Source organism: Sinocyclocheilus anshuiensis, unplaced genomic scaffold (genome assembly GCF_001515605.1).
Source record: "Sinocyclocheilus anshuiensis isolate Anshui unplaced genomic scaffold, SAMN03320099.WGS_v1.1 scaffold300, whole genome shotgun sequence".
Classification (NCBI taxonomy): domain Eukaryota; kingdom Metazoa; phylum Chordata; class Actinopteri; order Cypriniformes; family Cyprinidae; genus Sinocyclocheilus; species Sinocyclocheilus anshuiensis.
Window position 1 is genome coordinate 3,012,384 of NW_015557379.1, and position 22,626 is coordinate 3,035,009.

The 22,626-nt window shown below is 38.5% G+C and overlaps 1 protein-coding gene across 1 annotated transcript in view; it reads right to left on the bottom strand.

Annotated features, from left to right (window-relative positions):
* Nucleotides 1–22,626, bottom strand: part of cdh23 (cadherin-related 23) — a 270,976-nt gene that overhangs the window by 125,119 nt on the left and 123,231 nt on the right. Inside the window, exon 10 of the mRNA XM_016474656.1 lies at nt 1,771–1,883. Within this exon, the coding sequence (XP_016330142.1) occupies nt 1,771–1,883 (113 nt within the window). The remainder of the gene's footprint in view (nt 1–1,770; nt 1,884–22,626) is intronic.

Consider the following 22,626-nt stretch of genomic DNA (forward strand, 5'->3'; position numbering starts at 1 on the left):
AGGTTGGCAGACCGATCTCCTGAGGGCACTGAGGAGAGACGGGCACCATATAATGAGGTGTACACCACTCTTCCCCAGAGGGGCCTGCCCTCAGAAGTCCTGAGCCATGGCCATCAGGACTTTTTTTTGGGGGGGCTGAAGTCTCCTATTGAAAATGACGGTCCTTAGACCCGTCATCTCCTTGGAAGACTTAGCCTAACACAACCAGAGCCTGCTCGGGGCAGGACCCAATGAGATAAGTTTGGCAGGGGCTCCCATACCGCCAGGTCACCTACTAAGGGAAGCAGTCTCTCGAGACTGGCTTCTGGTGTACTTAGAGCAGCTAGCTCGGTGCCCTGAAGCAGAGGACCGGCAGGAGACGACCAATCTAGCTGCTCTGGAGACCTCCTTGGAGGTAGCGAGCCTCCCAGAACTGCTACATTTCCGGGCAGATGCTGAGAGATGCGCTCGCTGGAGACCACTGTGCCCTGAAGCACTGGGGGTGGCAGGGTTGACAGACTGGTCTCCTGAGGGCACTGAGGAGAGACGGGCACCGTATGATGAGGTGTACACCGCTCTTCCCCAGAGGGGCCTGCCCTCAGAAATCCTGGGCCATAGGCGTAAGGACGTTTTAGTCGAAGACTATCCAGCGAGAATGACGGTCTACAGATCCACCTTCTGTTTAGAAGCCGTCGGCCTGGGAGAGCCACTCTGACTCCCGATATTCTGGGGGGGTACGAAAAGCGACGCTCCCCAAATGAGGAGCTGGACCACGGCTGGGGCTGCTTCCGCCCAAATGTAATGTTCCCTTTTTTATTTTTTAGGGACATTTAAAGAATGAACACAGCCCCCTCAAGAGCTGACTGTGCGTGCTCTGCTCCAAAACAGACTACACATAAATCGCGTGCATCCCCACCCTTATTTTAGCGAGGGCAGGGAGAATGAGCGATCCAAAAGCAGTCTGCTCATATGCAAACAATATCAATCTCCTTGGAGAAAGATAGCTGCAGCAGCGAGTTCTCACTCAAAGGGGGAAGAGACCACAGCGCGGGCTTCCGAACCCCGAGAGAGAGCGCTAGATCTAGGGAGTGCAGGCGGAGGAAGGGCGAGCCCGTCTCCAACCCGTCCGCTAGATCCATGTGCGATCCCCGTGATCTCAATCGCTGCCATGCCTCAGCAGCAGCGGGACTGGTACCGCAAGATCACAAGCACGGACACACTCCTAGAAGCGTGCCCGGTGGGAGCGGAGCGTTTGCAGAGGACAAACAACACATAAACTGTGTGTATCCCCACCCGTAACGTAGCGCGGGCAGAGAGGAACACACGGTCTAAAATGCTGTCTGCTCTCGCCCTTATGCTTGTCTTTCGCCTTAGACATGGCTTATGCTTTTACTGGGACAGACAACAATAAATAGAACTGACACTCACAGAGCGCTTCGCTGAATGATGCTGTATCCACCGCACGTGCTTTTAAGCTCCCTGGTCTCTACGTCACCCCACCCGTGACGTCTCGCCCATCCATTGGACTGATTACACACGTGATTCAGAGCGTGGTCACGCTGAAGGCGTTCCCATAGCGTTTCGATGCAGCTCGAGTTCCTGGAGGGGAACTACTCTATTGTTAGTGTAATTTTATTTTTACTTTACCAAAAACTCTTTTACAAATATCTTCTGTTATAGAACAGCTAAATTGTTGAAATTGAACAAATCCTTTTGAGAAACCATTTTTTAAAGCTCAAAAACACTTTTTATTGAATTCTCATGAGAACTACATCTAGATTTGAGTCTCACCTTTACTGTGATTGTGAATCCGGATGAGTACAGGGGGTTTTCCCGGTCCAGCTGTCCACTCACTGTCAGGGATCCGCTGATGTAGTCGAGAGCAAACATGCTGTTGGTGTTACCTGATGAACAGAATAATAAAAGGAAGCTGAATTTTGTGGCAATAGGGTCGAAAGATGTTTCTGTTTGCAATGAACACTGCCACGTTAAACCAAAGAGTCTGTACCCTCATTACACTTTGACTTTTTAGCATTTAGATATTTTAATAATTGGACGGTCATGATTGTAAAGTGGTTAAATATCTGAGCCCAAACTCAAAGGTTGTAGGTCAATATCCTCAGAGGCGTCGGTGAAGCAGAGGGTCGTTGAGTTCCCTAATCACCATTCTGCCCTAGAGCAGGGCACTTAACCTCCGCTCCAGGGGGAATGTCCCTATCGTCAGCTAAGGATTTCAAAGAATTCATCTGATCATTCCTATCCTAGAAATTAAGGCTGAACGGTATGACAGTTTATGCCAAAATTTGTACAAATTTGCAGAGGGCAGAATTCTAATACAATTATTGTAGATCTATCTATCAGTCTGTAAGGCTTGTTAACCTTCAAAGGGTTTGCTTTTCTGACTTTGCTTTTTTTAGAGAATTTATTGCATGAAACATCATTAATTTCCATGTAATTCTACTTCATTGCATTCCAATTTGTAGCACAATCATGCACATTTTTGCTCATAATCTAAATTGTAATTTAAAGGCATTCTTAATTTAATTCTGAATAACACACACAACCCTGGTTATATAATGTAAGTCAGGCATATGCCACCAAAGGCATAGAGAAGGCTGAGTTATGACATTTTAATTGAACATTATAAGATCAAACAATTCATATATATGAAAAAATAATATAAAGAAATACATACATGAATGATGAATTGTTCAGAATAAGATTTATAACATGCATTTACAAAATAAAAGGGAATGACTGTGTGTGTATTTATATTACTCCAACTGTGATATAAAATATCACTCATACTGCCCACAACTACGGGATTTTGGGAGAACATTTTTCTACAAGCTCCAACACAATGATGAATATAACTGAAGCATTATGGTCATAAAGACTCTTTTAATTATACTAGGTGTTACTAAATCATACTTCAACGCTTAGCTCAACAAAATACTTGTTTAAACACCAGATACAGACAAAGAGTAAGAAACGGAAACAAAATCGTTCCTCTTCTGTACTGTCTGACAGAGAGCAGGAGTGTGGTTTGGGACTAGACCTCTCCCTGGTCTGGGATAGAGGAAAATAATATCTTCCAACTATGGGAACATAAACTGTTAATTAATCCGTTACTCCTGAGATATCATGCTGGTTTTGGGTAATTAGTTCAGTGCTTGGCAGCAGTGGCCCAAACGTTAGGGCTATAATAGAGCGCTAGACCAGCTCGCCATCCAATCCACCATTCTTTTCTAATTCATCTTCCACTCAAAACATTTCATACTCCCTCGATAAACTGTTCATCTCATTAACGCCTCACTTTCCTTAATTATATGATATTTCAGTCATTATTTTCATTATATTTTCACATCTCTCTCTCTCTCTCTGTCCATCTCTCACAGCTGCGGTGTATATTCACTGCACACTAATTAAGTCCAGCAGATGCAGATGGCGCACCGAGTGACACACAATCTGTCTTCTCTAACAGTTTTCTTTTGTTCTTTATGATAGATCTCACCTCTATAATGCTCTCATCACGTACAATCATGTACTACTAAAGATCATCAGCCCCAGAATTGCAACTGGAATTCGATGTAAGAAAGTAGAATTCAAGTTTCATTAGGAAAAATCATACAGCTGTAATTAGGGTTTGTCAAGACACTCTACAATGCCAGATAGATAGATAGATAGATAGATAGATAGATAGACAGACAGACAGACAGACAGACAGACAGACAGACAGACAGACAGACAGACAGACAGACAGACAGACAGACAGACAGACAGACAGACAGACAGACAGACAGACAGACAGACAGACAGACAGACAGACAGACAGAAGATAGATAGATAGATAGATAGATAGATCTACTTTTAGATAGATCTCAAACTTGTATTCTTCCTCGTTCTTCTCCTCTCAGGTGTTCAGTATTGTTAGGCTAAATTGGACACAGCCACACCGCTGCAGCACTGGCAGTGGATTGAGACAGAGCTTGTTGAGCATGCATGACGACTCAGAGCTGCCCTGCAGAGACAGCTGTGATTAATACATTCAAATAGCAATCTGAACCATTGGCGTAATGGAAATCAAACAATTGGAGTACCCAGATTGATTGAGAGCGCTTGAACCGAGTGTATGCATGCGCGTCTCCTAGCGTGAATATATTGGCTCCTCTGGGTATCGACGGCCAATTAGAACACACACTTTAATTCACTTTCCCAATTGCCCAGGGTGAAATCAAACGTGCAGCTGAGAGCCACGCTGACCTGATGGATTCTTTCAAATTAGCATGTTTGGCTGTTCACTGGAGTAAGACCGCTGAAGAGCATGCTGATTTGAAAAGATAATCATACTTATCTGCAAATATATTTCTTAAGGTGAGGTGCAGACGATGATTCATTTCTGAGGAGGTCGTGAAAAGACGGTAATTATAAACTTAGCATGAAGAAAGATTTTATGGATTTGAAATATTCTCATTATGTATCTGTGAAATGTCTAAAAGTTGCATGAAATTAAAATCTAAGGAATTTAAATTTGATCATTTTATTCATAATACAATCATTACAAATCAGGGGTTTTATCGTTAAATAAAACCATTAAAAATCATTTCATTTCATTATTAAAAGAAATATTAAATATTATTATCATAGTAAAATTATTGCAATAATAAAATATTAATAAAATACTTTTTTTTTTTTTTACTAGTTAAGCAAAATTTGCCATTTTTATTTAAAATAAAATAACTAAATCAACTAAATAACTAAAATTAAATAAAGTAAAACTAAAACATAATAAATTATATAGCCATATTTCAAAAAAAAAAAGAAGAACATTAAAAGAACAATAATAAGATTTAACTATGAAACCTTTTATCTAAAAATGACAAAACACAACATAATTACTACAAATTTAACTACAAATTAAATGAATATAGAATATAAAAGTAAATTCTAATTCAAAATATTAACAAAAACTATACAATTATGTCAATGATACTAATATAAGACTGTTCCAAACACTTTTTATTAGATGTTTTGAGAAAATTAATTAATTAATTAAATAAATAAATAAATAAATGACTTTTTGTAATGCAAAAATTAACAGCATTAGGTAACAATGACATAAGAAATGATAATTGTTTTAAATGTTAAAGATGTTAATAAAATTTAAGAGGGAAAGATTATCAATAAATAATGAATTCTGGTATTTTCCTCACACACACCAATCGTATTTTTACAGTGTTTTATTTATTTTTATTTATTTATTTACTTACTTACGTCTTGTTTGGGGCTTGATAGACATAATCACTACGAAACAATCATATTTTGTGGGGGAAAAAACCCTGAAATGACATAAGGGTGAGTAAATAATGACAGAATTTTCCTTGGATAAACTATTCCTTCAACTAGAGGAAACAAAACGCAGGTTAATAATTCCGTAACTGTAGAGTCAGCAGACGAGAGCTGTGATTTAGAGGCGGCTACATTAGCGTGAGATAAGCAGACCAGAATGATGCTGCGTTCTGCCTGACAGAACAAAAACTCTCCCCCGCAGAGACTGACATCTCATCAACACACAGAGTGACAGCAGAGAGAATTCACTGTTGGAGAAATCAAGCTCAGCTGAAGTTGATGGAGAGAATAAAGAGGCGAGTGTGAGTGAGTGGAGCTGTGCAGGAGAGCAGATAGCTCACTCACTCTAATCCTGCTGAGAGCCAGCAGCAAAGAGAGCTTAAGACAAGCACACCAACACACCACAGCAAAGACAGAGAGCTGCTGCTAAATTACAGTGCTGGGGAAACCCTTTCATTATGACCTTTAATGGAGTTCAACTACTGTCTATTAGATGAACTAAATATGATTTGTTAACAATTTGTTCAACAAGAGCAGCATATATTATTATTATTATTAACACTTCTAAAACAATAATATTATACACTGTTTAAAGGTTTGGGGTCAGTCATCTTTTTTTTATTAATAGTTTTATTCAGCAAGGATGATCAAAAGTGACAGAAAAGCATTTATAATGTTACAACAGATTTCCATTTCAAATAAATATTGTTCTTTTAAATGTTTTATTCATCATTGAATCCTGGAAAAAAATATGTATCATAATTTCCACAAAAATGTTAAGCAGCACTACTGTTTTCAAACAAAACATTAAGCAGCAGCATTACTATTTTCAACATTTATATTATTAAGAAATGTTTCGGGAGCACCAAATCAGCATATTTCCTAAATATTCAGCTTTGCCATCACAGTGAAAAAAGTTAAATATATTAAAATTAAAGTCAGTTATTTTAAATGGTAATAATATTTCACAAAATTACTGTTTTTACTGTGTTTTTTTGAGCAAATAAATGCAGCCTTGGTAAGCACAAGGGACTTATTTTAAAAACATTACAAAAATCTTACTACCCCAATAATATTATAGATTTAATAATAATAATAATAAATAGTGAAAAACAACTTTAATTATTGTTGTTTTTGTTGGTATTGAAAGTAACTCAAACAAGCACTGTTTATAACTCAAGGCTAAATTATTAAGTCAACATTAAATCAATATTAGCTCTGTTTTTAATAAAAAAATTATACAACATTAAATATGGTTTCACCTGCAGCAAGGATAAAAAATGTTGTTTAATGCATGAAACTATCAATATTCCAGAGACCAATATAGTCAAGTTGTTATATTTAGCCTATGTCATGTAAATAATTTGGCATACGATAAACATACAAAAAATGTATGATTTAAATAAAATCCCCCACTTGATCCAATGTCAAATACAGATCCAGCTGAGAACTACATTTCTACATTTCCATCCATGTAATATATGTCTTATGAAGCAGCAGTTTCCCGAAATATTCCTCATCTAAAGTCGCAGCCCTATGTGTGCTGACACTCTGCCTCCCAGACAGCGCTTGTTTACCTTCTGTTTGTGAAGGCGCTGTAAAATCAATTAAAGTCACAGTCCATCATCTGCACGTCTGAGCTTAGCTGAACCTTACGTTAAAGAAGAGGAATGAGACTCCACTGCCCTCAGCCTCTGTTACCACGGCACCTGCTATCTCTCTGTTTCAGACTGATTTACTACAAGAGCCGCGTCGCCAGCGTTGATCTTAGCCATGCTAACAGAGCGACGCAAATTAGCTCACAGTTATGGGTTAGCGAACCTGCGCAGCAGATAGCCACGCTTTGTCGCATCTATCAAGTCAGTCAGGCAACAAATTAGTGGACACGCCGTGAATTAGTGAATAATTTCATTAGACTGTCAGTGAGCAGGAGAGGAGTTGCAGCGAGGGGTGGGTTTCAGTGTCAGCGGAAATACGCCCAAAAGGGACGATTTCAAAATAAAAACAGTGGGTTTAAAAGACAAAATACAGTGTTAGCTCGCCATTGATCTAGCACTTGATGCCTAAGACTGACTTATTTCTGTTCTAAATAAGATTTGAGTGTGTACAATCATTAATATGCTTAAAAATAGTTATTTTTACTTCAGTGGTGGGAGATTGTCAAGTGCCTCCTTCTACAGGTAACATTGATACGCTAGTAGGTAGGGGTGCTCCGATTGATCGGCTACCGATAACTATCGGCCGATAATCACGTTGGGATGATTGATCGGCGGTCTCTAAAAAGGCAGATCTCAAAAAAAAGATCTCAAGCTGATGATGCTGCCGTGAGAGGTTTGGCACGACATGCAGCGGCACCATCTCAGTCTCTGTCCGGCATGGGTCAAATAATTATAATGATGAAGGTGAGGTACTCAAACAGCGTGCTCTCTCTCGCTTTCTCTCTCAAAATACGCAAATGGCTTCAAATCACCACACATCGTGTCTGTCCATAAGCGAGCTGCACGCTGCACAGTTGACACAGGAATTGTCACTTGCACAGTTGAGGCAGCGTCACATCGTCACTAAAGTGTACAAATTGCATTTATTTTTAATTCTTGCCAGTGTTTAACCATTCACGTTTAACCATTGTACGCTCATGCACACTCGCAGCGCACACACATAACGCCAGGTTCACAGTACTCTGTTTGCAGTGCATACATGGTGCATATTTTTTCCGCGCTCATATTAACGGATTAAAGCTTTCACTGCACACGGTTGCGGTTCGGCAGTGCGTTCCAGGAGCGGTGCGTCTGCAGCAGTGCAGAGATCGCACCGAGTCTATTGCTGCGCTGCAAGCGCTGAATTAAAGTAACAGCGCAATGTTTGCAGTAAATATGAACATGGATTGACACGAAAATGTAGTAATTACACCATAAATGCATATTATTAAAGTCTACTGTTGGAGTATCACTATAAATGGTTATAAATGATAAAAAGAAGGCTTTAAAAAGATCGGTATCGGTGATCGGTATCGGCAGATACTGCTTTCTGTGATCGGAGATAGGTGATCGGCCTCAAAAATCCTGACCGGAGCACCCCTACTAGTAGGTGTCTTTATGATTGAGTTATTTACTCAACTGATTAGTTCAAAACACTGATAGATTCAGAAACAAAAGAAATGAGTGAGTCATTGAATCACTCACTCAACCGATTCCAAAACACTGATTCATTCAGGAACTAGTGGGTTTCATTCACTAAGGGTGCGTAAGCAAGAATTTGTGTGAAAAATCTGAGTCTGAACATCTTTACAACCAAATCAAGATTCACCTAACTTAATTCTAAATCTACAAAAAATGTAGGAACTGCAACCACAGGTACACAAAAAAACACACACTCTGTGTGGCCTTATAATCGTGTGAATTTTTATACATAGATGTTTCACAGATATTTCTATGAAAAGTAGGAAAAGCTGCATTATAGTTCAAGCTGTGAGGTTTCTCTGTGTAACAATGCACATATGCCTATGTACATATAACTCTTTCCCTACCAGCTTTTTTGAAAAAAGTTGCCAGCCACCGCCAGCGTTTTTGATCATTTTCTTGTTTCTTCATCTTCCTCGCCTGTGTTTTTGATCGGGAGATTGTGGTCTCATTCAGAAGATGCATAATAGCGCCCCCGAGTGTATAACATTGAAAACACGAAGAGCCGGAAGATTTGGTCTTTGACAGGGAAGCGTTTTCTCATAAAAGACATGTAATACGGGAAAATTAACTATTTTATTTTAGCTCAGGTTTTCAGAGGGGGGAATCGAATCTTAAGATTCAAAATCAACCTGATTGAACTGATTCCAAAATTTATAGTTTACACTTTATCAACGGTCGTCCAGTGAGACGTTTACATCAGTATATCTTACCAATTTTAATATTTGTACTATCCCTGGCCACAGGTTAATACATGCTTGTGATAATTTATAAGCTACGAGCTAGGTAGCTGGATATGAGCAGAGTTTAACTTCGAAAATTCATGACACAAGACAATAATTCTTATAATGAAACAACAGTTTATTGGCTATTCTAGATTACATTAAACTAAACTAATGAAAACACACACACACACATACATACAGTTGAAAGGATGAGGATTAACGGAGGTTGCATGAAGTTCCAAAGTTCTAATACTCGTTTTCTACGAGTTCTTTAAATTCAACCTGAGAAAACTCATAAAAGCAGAGACTTAGCTTATGTTTACTGCTTAATTAGTTCAGCACCGATTTCAGTAGATAGAAGACTTTGTTTGTTAACTTGGAGTGCGATTTAACACAAAGGCGAAAAGGCTGCAAAGGCGAAAGGCTGAATTTTTGATAAAGCTGCATAAGTCTGTCCCACACGCGATTGTCCCAATCGAACGCTGTTGCAGGGCTTAGCCACGCCCTGTGTGGTTACCTTCTCGTGCATAAATTAACATGCTGTTCAAGACATCACGTGGGGGAAATGTCTCTGCAGGTTTTGTTAATAACTTCTATAAAGTGTCGTATTCTTCTGAGGAGGAGATAACGACAAGGGTTGATGGGAAGTCGACCCAGAATAATCACGTCATGTGATGGGGTGATTAGTTTAGACCTCATGATGGTTGATTCAATGGCATATCCATGTCTGTTTATGATAGAAATCCTACAGACAAGATAACTCGTCTTTGGCGTGGAAAGAGTTAAAGAGGTATATAATATGAGTCTGCACAAAAGTGTTAATTGTGTTTGAACCAATTTGTTTAAACATAACGATTCATTTAGGAATTAAATAAGTGACTGTTTTATATGTGAATCAATGAATCATTCACTCAACCGATTTGTTCAAAAGCATTAATTAATTCAGTAACTCTACTGCTATTCATTGCCAGAAGATGCACAACAAGTTATTTGTTTGGAACTATTTTCACTGCGGAGCAAAAACACACATTGTCAATGTACACGTAAAATTGTAAAATCACAATTCCTTACTAAAATATCTTACCATGTCAACACGTTCTCACTCCCAACTCGTCATATTCTGACGCTTGGTCAGGACCCTTTTAGCGTCGCTTTTTGACGCTCAAGGTACAACTTTAGCATCACTTTTCGACTTGCAAGGTCCTCCGTTGTTTTCAGTTGTTTGTCTTAATTTAACGGTTTGCATGCATTTGTAAAAAATATAAATAATTTTATATAAATTTATACTTTTATTGGAGCACCTAACCCCACCCCTACCCTAAACCTACCCACTTCTGAACAATATAAAACACGTAATAGGCAAATATAAGTGCAGTCACAGGTATTTATTGCAAAAACTGACCATAAACAAGCAGTATAAAAGCATTACAAACAAGTCGTGTTGCATTCCAAGTCCTTCTGAAGCCGTACAATGTCTTTATGCGAAGAAGAGAGTAAAACATAAGGTTTTAATCACTGAAAATGATCCCGCTCCGTTAACGCTCTCACATCTCATTCAAAAAGATACTCCCGTCCCGTAGCAAGATGCAATCGGTCACGAGACATACAAGAGCCAATAGAATTTCACAACCAAGGCTTACGTAAGGCTTCTTCTGGCGGCATTTTTTGAATTTGCACACAGACTGTAGCACACAGGATGAGCTTTACGACGGACGGAGACGGCGATCGCATCTATTCATCTCACAAATCAATTGTTTTGCCTCAGAAGACCTGGAATATTAATACTTTTAGAATAAATGATGACTGTAGTTGTCTCTGCCTGTTATATCTTGTGTTTTATTGACAAATGGTAGGTTTAGGGGCAGGGGTTGGGTTACGTGCTCATAAATTCGTAAATAGTGTAATATAAATAAAACTGTTGTGACTGTTTACATTGAAAAAACACACCCCAACATATATGCAATAATGGCAATATTATTATTATTATTTAATCACGACGATAAAATTCCCAGTACCTTACGCGTCGGCATATTGACGCCAAGGGTTTTTTATATTAAGCAATAGAGGACCCTGCACGTTGAAAAATTACGCTAAAGGGGTACCCTGTGTGTAAAAAAGTGACGCCAAGGGGTCCTGACCAAGCGTCAATATGTGATGAGTTGGGAGTGAGAACGTGTTGACCATGTTTGTGTGCCTCATTAAGGGGTTTTTATATCTTAACACCTAGGTGTGCAAGATATCACTATAAACATGACTGTGCAGTCAAAGGTAAACGGAGATAATTACAGAAACGGAAGTATATTAACATGTTCAGATGAGGATTCAAGGAGACCCATGATCCACAATACTGTGTGTGGCGCACTTGAGCGTGCTTAGAAATAATCCGACAGAAAATCAATTTCACATCACTGATAAAAGGTTGGATGAATGAAAAACAAACATGCTATGTCAGGGGAATAATTGAAAATGAAGCAATGGGAATGTTTTTGTTCTTATGGGGGTCTGGGACTAACCCAGCCCTCCCCTCTCAATGTTAGGGTTCTGCATTTTCCTATTCATCGCAACAGCTCCAATGCTTGACAAATGAACAGTGTCACGTACCTATCATTGTTTCCTCCTGGAACCTTTGGAACAAACACCTGCTAACTAGCGCCAGAGTTCCCATTTCCCCTGGCACAATCATTTACAGCTTCATGCGCGCTCTCCCTGCTGCACATCTGCTGTAATAGTGTCTGAGCGTAACGCGCTTGTGCAATAAACGAGGGCAGAGTGTGGGCATGTTGACAGAGGCTGGGGCACAGGAGATTAACCCCGGGCCAGGCCTGTCTGTAGTCACTGAGTACTGGGCCTATGCCAGTCATATTGTTGGCCAGAGAATGGGGTGACGGTGGGGCCACTGCAGGCGGAGGAGGGAGCACAGCCTTCTGGGTAATTATGGAAGATTGGGGGCAAAAGGTGTAGAAAGGAGGGGGCAGGAAAAAGCTGTTGAGGGGATAAAATTGAGTCCTGGCAAACGTGACTCTGTACAGGTATGTTTGTGTAGCTACAGGTGTGACATTCTTGCACAGGCGTAAACACACAGAGTTTTACCTATTAAAAAAAAGGGAAAAAAGCACATTATTTATTTTACATGAAAATAATGTGCATTTCAATGTGTATTATACATATTGCGCATTTAGTAAAATAAAATTAAAAAAAATAGAAATCTGAAATAGAAATCTTTTGTAACATTATAAATGTCTTTATCATCACTTTTGATCAGATGAATGTAAAGCATCCTTGCTACATAAAATGATAAAAAGAAAAAAACTATACTGACTCTAAGCTTTTAAATGGCGTGTATGATGTGTATAATGTATAGTGGTACAAAAGCTTTTTATTTTTAGGTTTATAATAATTAATTAGAAATAATTCTAATATGCTGATTTGTTGTTCAAGAAAGGGGAAATGCTCCAAAATGCTGATTTTTTTATATTTCTATTCATCAAAGAATCCTGAAAAAAATTTACTCAACTGTTTAAAATATTGATAATAATATTTTTTTATTATTATTATCAATATTTTAAACAGAGCAGAGTACATTTTTTTCAGAATTCTTTGATGAATAGAAAGATCCAAAGATCAGCATTTTTGAGCATTTCCCCTTTCTTGAACAACAAATCAGCATATTAGAATTATTTCTGAAGGATCATGTGACACCGAAGACTTTGTAGCTTTGATCACAGGAATAAATTACATTTTAAAATATATTCAAATAGAAAGCATTTATTTTAAATAGTAAAAAATACTTCACAATATTACTGCTTTTGCTGTATTTTGGATCAAATAAATGCAGGCTTGGTGAGCAATAGAGAATTCTTTAAAAAAACATTACAAATCTTACTGTTTAAAAACTTTTGACTGGTAGTGTATATTTCGCATATGAAATCTTAATAAGGTTAATCGCCATGATTTTAACAGAAATGAAAACAAGGCTGTGAGGGATAGACTTACACTCTTTACATTGACACACACCGTATAATTTTCACCAACCCACAACTTTCAATACTCTTTTATGGAGTTTTTGTCTACGAAAAGTTTTTCTCAGAAAGCTGTTTTGTCAGTTGAACGCTATGTACTTCTACCCCTCGTTTTCATTCCTGTCAAAAAATTAAATATGGTGCTACCCTAACTAAGGTCTATTCAAGTTTTGAACAAAGTCAGGGACTAAAAGCCACCAAACTAGAGCTGCATATCTATAGCAGGTGGAACAGAGGTCGTTCTCATTGTGACCCGCCCCTTCACTGATCACCGTCCAATCAGTGAGACAGAGAGTGCTGAGTAACAGCTGCTCCGCGATTGGCCATCCATGAGGGTTCAAAGCAGCCATGATGGCTCTAAATTGCTTTGTGTGCTTCAGTGGCTTGATCAAACTGCCAATATACTGTGACAGCCGTCGGCTATACGGACCACTGCGCCCTCACCTGTCACCCACACCTGTGTAGGACGAGACTCGACAATACACCCAAGCACACAATTCACACAGCCATTTTTCTAAACCTTAGATACAGATCTTTGTCAGGACATACACAAACAGTTCAACACTAAGAGGAAATGCACATACAATGCATAAACACATAAAGATTAACAATGGAGTGTTTGACAGCAAGGGAGTCGTGTACTAAATCTGTTTGGAAACTAATTTGCCAAACAACTGATATGAAACATCACATCATTATTATGATAAGATTTTTTATGTCTCCCGGGCTGCATTTATTTGATAAAAACGGTAATATTGTGAAATATTTTTGCAATTTAAAATAACTGTTTACTATTTGAATATAACTGAAAATTACATGTATTCCTGTGATGACAAAGCTGAATTTTTAGCATCATTAATCCAGTCTTCAGTGTCACATGATCCTTCAGAATTCATTCTAATATGCTGATTTGCTGCTCAAGAAACTTTTCTTATTATTATCATTGAAATATTATGTTGAAATATTTTCAGGATTCTATATATTTCAGGATTCTAACATTATACATGTCTTTACTGTCACTTTTGATTAATTTATTGCATCCTTGCTGAATAAAAATACTCATTTTTTTATCTTACTGACCTCAAACTTTTCAAGGGTAGAGTATGTTATTTTTTCTTTTGGCAGGCACAACAAACATCCACAAACTGGATCACACAAAAACAAATGTTTGTATGTATGCAAGAATGTGTCGAGTGAAACTACTAGAGCTGAAGAACTTCAAGTATTGCAGTCATCGCTATTTCAAGATGCTTGAATTAACTTTTTCATTCAGTGGACTGAGTGTGTGTGTGTGTGTGTGCGTGCGTGCGTGTTTGTGTGTGTGTGTGTTTTGCTGGGGTTTTAACATTACCACTAGTAGTGAGCTGGAAAATGAGAAGCTAAAGCAACCACAACTCACACACATGCAAACACACTGTATACATATACACACACATTTGGCTTTTCATTCATGGTGGAGGCTTTTGAGGTTGTGTCGTATTTACAAAAATTACTTGTGATTTTAAAATATCAATAAATAGTGTTGAAAATGCAGAAAAATCAGTCATGTTCTGAATCACTTGCCATCATTGTCTAGCAAAAACGGAGTTACATTAAAGCCATATAGTTTCCAGTTTGTTGAAAAGAATTTAATGAACAATATATTTTTATCAAATATAAAAAATACAATAGCAAAAAACAAAACTTGACATTTATTTGATTTAATATCTTAAATAATAAAATACAATATCAGGCACGCTCCCAAAATGAATTGAAAGTGTCATCTTGTTAATGCTATAAATTAATTACAACAATAAAAGAAAATTTCATCATGAACATACATGAACAACAATATCACATTAAACCACAGAAATTCCAAAATGACATTTCCCTTACATTCAGCTTCCAAAAGTGCATTCATCTTTGCCATGTTACATTCATTTAGTTGACTAGTGCTATACGCTGTATTAACAAAAACATTAATAGCATTAAAAAAACACTTACACTGACAAGCTACGCAATATCGCATTCATAATCGAATGTGACTCATCTGCGATTATGAACGCGATATAGCAGTGATCTATGACTCTGTGTATTAAATGCCACTCCATCTGAAAGCACGTGATGGAGATTTACTATTAATCACAGAACTGGCTTTACTGACGAGATGCGCATGACAATCACATGCGATTTATCGTGCAGCCCTAAGTTTGTTTGTTGATCACAAAGTACAAAATAGATGAGGAAAACTAGGATGCCGGGTGTATTCAAAGTGCCGCCATTACTGTCTAGAGTGCGTGGAATGGTGCGCTGTGATTGGTTGAGCGGATATATCGCATTCTGCAGAAAAAGGAGACTGGCGTTTGTCACGGTTTGAAAAAGAAAGGGAGAAAACATGACAGAATAACTCGGGGGATATCGTATTTTGTGTAAAATTAAAAATTGACTTTTTTTAATACCGACCAGATACAATACTGATTTTGACGGAAACTCTTTTTTTTTTTAAATGGCGTTTACGTTTTGGAACCAAACTCTTCAAATACTTACATATATATATATATACCCTAGTAAATATATTTCAAATACATTTATTTCATACTAAGTTTAGTTCAAATCTTATGTTTACTGACATAATGCTCAAGACTTACTGATATAAAAAATTCATATCATTTGTGCACAATGCACATTTCTTAATATTAAGCCTAAAATGTGTCTTAATGTGTTCTATTGATGAGGATTATATGATCTTTGAATAATATCGGCCTTTAAATGCAAGAGATTTAAAGTGTAGCCAAAGTATACTTGAAATAGTTTCACTTTAGCACAATTAAATATACTTCAGTATATCTTTAGTTGGACTTCAGCACTACTTCTGCACAATTAAAGTGCATTAAGCACAAAATTAGTTTAGTAATTAGTAATTTAGAAGACTTTAAGTATACCAGTTTAGTATACTAAAAGTACAATTGCAGGCAATTTTTTATAAAACACATAAATATGTAAATGTATTTGTAGTATACTTAGCATAAAATAAATGTATTTCAAATATGGTATAAATATGGTAATATTTCACTATGGTATATATAGTACATTTATGTGAAGGGGCCAGAGAAAATATTAGCAGGGCAAGTAAAAATCTGACCTTATTGTTGAGCCTTAGATTCGCCTTTTTTATGTCAGTAAGACATTCTTTTCTAGTCTGTGGGCGGGTTCTTTGCAAAATAGTTCACAAACTTGAGTCAAAAGCCTGGCTATGCAAAACCTACAAGTGGAAACCCACCACACGCTGTTAAAAGCTCTGAAATTAAAATGTTATAAAATATTCACATTGTGTCTGTGCATGTGTGGATGAGGCAGCAGTCTCTCCGGACCACCAGTCAACACTTATTGAAATTCTGCCCGCCTCGTTCTCAGAAATACACACCCAGATGAAAAGAGAGAGGGACTCAAACATGTGTAGCTTTTATAAGAGAAAGACGAGTGCATAATCTGATGTGTGCGATCGAGTGTGTGATGAGACAAACGATTCTCACCCGCCCCCCACCCCCACCCACACACACACACACCCACACACACACACACACTCCGTCAATGTTTAATCACCGTGAACCTACGTGCACCGCTTTTGCAACCACTCTCACAATAGCAACAGGAAAGCGCTAATGTTGTGGGGACGTGGTTCGAGGGTTTGGGATATGTTCTGGGGTTTGGTGATTAAAAGATTGTGATTCCTCCAGGCTAATGCACTGCGTTATGACAGCGTCTATGTAATGAGAATCATTTCAGAGCATTAGGAAAGACATCACAGAGTCTCGAGCGACTTCCAGACAAATTCGAGCCACACGTAAATGCATATACATAAACACACTCACATGGGAACATGCGCAAAAAGAGCTGATATTTATGCCCTCATTATAATTACGCTTTCATACAGGTGAACACACACACGCATTGATGTGCAGTTGATAGTCCTTCGCATATGTTCTTTTGTTACAGAGCGATATAGCAGCCAGAGACCCTGGCAATGTTGTTTAATCTATACGTTTTCTTCTGAACTAATAGACAGATGTTAACAATAGCCTGCATTACAATACAATGAATATAAAGGTAATACTTTCAATTTCAACAAACATCTACTTCAAAAGAATAATAACACACTGAATAGATGACTCTGTGCTGTCAAATGGCCGTTTGTCTGTCTCTATAGAGGATTTATTCAAGTCTATAGTTGACCTGAATGACTTCTATTACCTATTCTATTACCGATTTAATCAAACCCCTTGAAAAGGACATGACCACCTTTCATAGGCTTTAAGGGAACTTAATAGTGTTTTACAGAAAGCATGGAACTAAAGGAACATGGAGTGAAAATACAGAGCATGAGTGTCCAAAACAAGTAAAAGCAGGGTTATTTAGTTGTTTACTATCTGAATGAATAAAGAATTCAATTAAGAGCATATATATTATTTTTTTGGTTTGTACCCATCAAGCTTCAAATGAAAAGAGAAAATAGTCAAATGACATGAATTATCTTTTAAATCAGAAAACAGCCAGCAATATTACAAAGCCTATCAGCTATCCAAATAAAATAAAATAAAATAAAAAGCTGTGTATTCTAGAGAATCGAAAATCTTGGCAGGCAAAATAAAACAAAACACAACAAAACAAAAAGCTATGGATTCTGGAGAAGTGAAAATCTTTGGAGGCAACATCTAAATTGCTATAATTGCATTATATTATAGTAGATGTCAGTGTAATTTTTAATTAAAAAACAAATATTTTATATTTGTATATAATACTCCAAACACTCCTACTGGATTTATGTTTTGAAGTGGAGTCAAAGAGTCAAAGTCATAATAGACGATTATATAAAACAGAAGCAAAATGTGAAGTTGTACTAGTTATGAATAGCCAGAGTAATATATTTAAAAGTCAAATGATAACCAAATCATAACCTTCCATAATGAACAAACAGTCCTAAGCAAAGGTCAGATAGATTTACCACCCAATCACCAAACCATCAACCATTCATCTACTCTACACACATCGTTTACAGCAAACAAAACAATAGAAATCTTTCCCCGCTTTATATAGGCGGCCAGAAACCATCTGATTTCATCTGACATGAAAAGCTGTTTTATGGATTATATGACATAATTCAATCAATATACTCACATAACAAATGCAGAATCCAGATTAGTGACAAGCACACTGATCAGAGTCTGACAGTGAAATCAAATGCTAACTCTGACTCGGACAAGAGTGACATTTGAAGCCTATTTAACCAAGACACTTTACCAACTGGCACAAGCACTAAAGCAAATCTTAACAGATATTAAAAAGCAGAAAAATACAATATAATCTAACTATCCATTTATGGTGTCGATTTTAATCTTTTAGTCTTTTTTTTTACTCTAACCTATTTTAATGATTTCATCCACCTGAACCATGAGGGAACCATGAATGTTTTGAAAGTACTGAATGTCATGTCGATAGCAAATGAAGCTTTTTAGAGTAATAGGATGAGAATTTAACGATTCTGATTCCACTGAGCAATTCTTGTTCTTTAATGATTCCATGAACAATTCTTTTAGTAATTTTTTGGATGAACAAATGGATGATATTTGGAAATTGCATTCACAATCCACAAACAACCTATTGTAAAATGATAGGACCATTTCTGAATTCAACAGAACAGAACAAACAAATGGGAAATAAACAATTGTTGGAAATGTGGTTCATATTACACAATTATTGCCACTAACAACCTTTCACTTCTCTCATTATCTTTTCTAATCCCATACCTAGGATTTAGCATGCTTGAGGCATTTCATCTGTGAAAAAAAGTCAAAAGGCATCTTTGCACTGCAAACACAGAAACAGCTACACCACAAAAGATGCATTTACACAGCTGCTTGGAAGGTGATCGTTCATTCTTGCGCACAGTGGACAGAAAATAAGATGCTGATCACGATATAAGTAAAGTTTAAGGTGACTCTGATGCGTATATTGCATATTTTATGCATATTTATGCATATTTTACAGCATTCAGTCTACATCAGTGGAAGAATGCAGATTTTCCAAAACCGTCAATTGAACAGAACATCATGGAAATCATTCGGTTTCAATATTTTTTTATTAAAAAGCATCCGTTCTCAAAAAAGAACAGGCTCTAAAGGGCAAAGTGTTCAGCCGTCAGGACATCATGGCAGTAAATGAATAAAGAATAAAAGGTGTTCATTGTCTGTACTTCAGGCCGGAGGAGTGACCCATCTGACAACCTGTCAGCCTTCACACACACACACACACTCATTCAATATACACACCACCAGCCTCATTTGAAATTAAAGACCCCTCTCACACACATACACACACAGATATTTCATTATCAACTAGAGCTTATTGTAACCCAGGTCACAGGGTTGACTATCGATCAGAGAGCTCAGGCCTCAAGGGGAATAATCAAACCCAGAGAGATAGATTGGAAACTTTGATCTCTCTGCTCAAAGTGTCAAGTGCATTCTTTAAAAAAGATCCACAGATGATTGAGCTTATTGAACTTTTCGGTTTGGTCGTGTTTGCGCTTGAATGTAAAGATATAAGGACTAGGTGATGTCTTTTGGAATATAAAAGACTGGAAATATGTGTTCCACAAATGATTGTGATTTCAAAGTAAACTAGACCGAAAGCGTGACCTGCTTTGCTGTTTTGATTCAGTCCCTGTGCATGAGAATCAATGCACAACAACAATGTAAAATCATCTATACAGTAAAAATATGCAAGAAAGCAAAGACCAATCAAAATGCAATATGCAAATAGCTGTAAGGAAGAATACCAATCTCTGTCCACACTACACAACCAAAAATGCATGTCACATGACCATTCATGCACGTACAACAATGAGCATCAGGGTTGCCAGGTTTTCACAACAAAACTTGCCCAATTGCTACTCAAAACGTGCCCAAAACTAGCCCAATGGCGATTAGAGGGGGGTCCCCGTTTTTGGTGAGGTTCCCCTGGTAAAATTCACATTGCAGGGGCTAAATATCACGTTATTGGGGTCGCTTCAACCCACGGCAACAGTGTTAAAGTAGCCCAATTCCGCAGGAAAAACACGGACTTGGCTACACTGATGAGCATGATGTTATTGTTTACACGGTCTTCAAGGATACACAGAGCGAATGTGGGCAGCCATGCCATCATTTTCAAAAGTCTCCGTTTTGGTCCGTTTCCACTGAAACGCAACCCCAGAGTTTTCAAACTAAAACTGCAGCTTTTTCAAAAGTCTCGGAGTAATGTAAACGCAATAGTGTAAATGTAGCCTCTATCAATGTAGGTCAAGTTCATTTCATCAAGTATACAAAATATGTTTACAAAAAAACAGCCGAAAACAGCACAATTTAACTCTTTCCCCGCCAGCATTTTTGAAAAAAGTTGCCAGCCATGAGCTTATTGTAACCCAGGTCACAGGGTTGACTATCGATCAGAGAGCTCAGGCCTCAAGGGGAATAATCAAACCCAGAGAGATAGATTGGAAACTTTGATCTCTCTGCTCAAAGTGTCAAGTGCATTCTTTAAAAAAGATCCACAGATGATTGAGCTTATTGAACTTTTCGGTTTGGTCGTGTTTGCGCTTGAATGTAAAGATATAAGGACTAGGTGATGTCTTTTGGAATATAAAAGACTGGAAATATGTGTTCCACAAATGATTGTGATTTCAAAGTAAACTAGACCGAAAGCGTGACCTGCTTTGCTGTTTTGATTCAGTCCCTGTGCATGAGAATCAATGCACAACAACAATGTAAAATCATCTATACAGTAAAAATATGCAAGAAAGCAAAGACCAATCAAAATGCAATATGCAAATAGCTGTAAGGAAGAATACCAATCTCTGTCCACACTACACAACCAAAAATGCATGTCACATGACCATTCATGCACGTACAACAATGAGCATCAGGGTTGCCAGGTTTTCACAACAAAACTTGCCCAATTGCTACTCAAAACGTGCCCAAAACTAGCCCAATGGCGATTAGAGGGGGGTCCCCGTTTTTGGTGAGGTTCCCCTGGTAAAATTCACATTGCAGGGGCTAAATATCACGTTATTGGGGTCGCTTCAACCCACGGCAACAGTGTTAAAGTAGCCCAATTCCGCAGGAAAAACACGGACTTGGCTACACTGATGAGCATGATGTTATTGTTTACACGGTCTTCAAGGATACACAGAGCGAATGTGGGCAGCCATGCCATCATTTTCAAAAGTCTCCGTTTTGGTCCGTTTCCACTGAAACGCAACCCCAGAGTTTTCAAACTAAAACTGCAGCTTTTTCAAAAGTCTCGGAGTAATGTAAACGCAATAGTGTAAATGTAGCCTCTATCAATGTAGGTCAAGTTCATTTCATCAAGTATACAAAATATGTTTACAAAAAAACAGCCGAAAACAGCACAATTTAACTCTTTCCAGATCCGTTTTCGGTCTAGAAGACCCCGACTGAGAGCGTCGCCCCAACCGCCAATCTTCTGTGGAGGGGTGTGGGTTGCAACGCTCTGTTTTTTTTTGTTTTTTTTGAGAGTGGCGATATGAGGAGCTTGACGGCTTGGGCTGCTCCCGCTCAGCAGCCCCACCCCTGAGCAGGTCAGCTTGGTATGCTTGTAACACCGCCATGGCCAGCCTGACCTGCCACCGTATAAGCTTTCCCAACCAGACTCGATGTAAGCCTAACGGGCCTGGTGGGAAGCTTGAGGATGGGGAGAGATAGCTCGCAAGCGTCTGCTCCACCACTGGCATCGCTCCATATCCCTTATCATTCAGCCCTACAATGTTCTTTTGAATAATTCGAGAGTGTGAGGCTGTAAATACGGGATGAGTACGGTTTCTCCCACGATCTTGACACCTCAGCACGGAGATCGGGGAAAAACGGAAGGCCCCCGTCGTGAAGGCTGTGATCTGGATTCAGAAAACGCTCGTCTAATTATTTTTAGGACGAGCGTCCTGTTTCTAGGCTGGCCAAACGACATTTTATTTTGGCGCGAAACACACCCCATAATCACGAATCACACCTCATACGCGAGGGACTGTGGTGGAGAGTCCACAGTCTCCTCTGTCTCAACACTCATCACATCCACCTCCTCAGAGGAAAATAGATGAAGCGTCTGGCTCTCTCTCTCTCTGGGTGGGGTGGGGGAGTGGGAAGAAACCGCAGAGCGGGCTTCCGAACACTGAGAGAGAGCCGCGGATCTAGCGGGTGAGGACCGAGAAAAGGACGAGCCCGTCTCGGATCCCTCCGCTAAATCCACCCACGATCCCCACGACAACAGTCTACGCCGTGCCTCGGCAACAGCGGGACCGCTGCCAGCGGGATCGCGAGCCTGGCCGCTCTCATCAAACACAGCCAG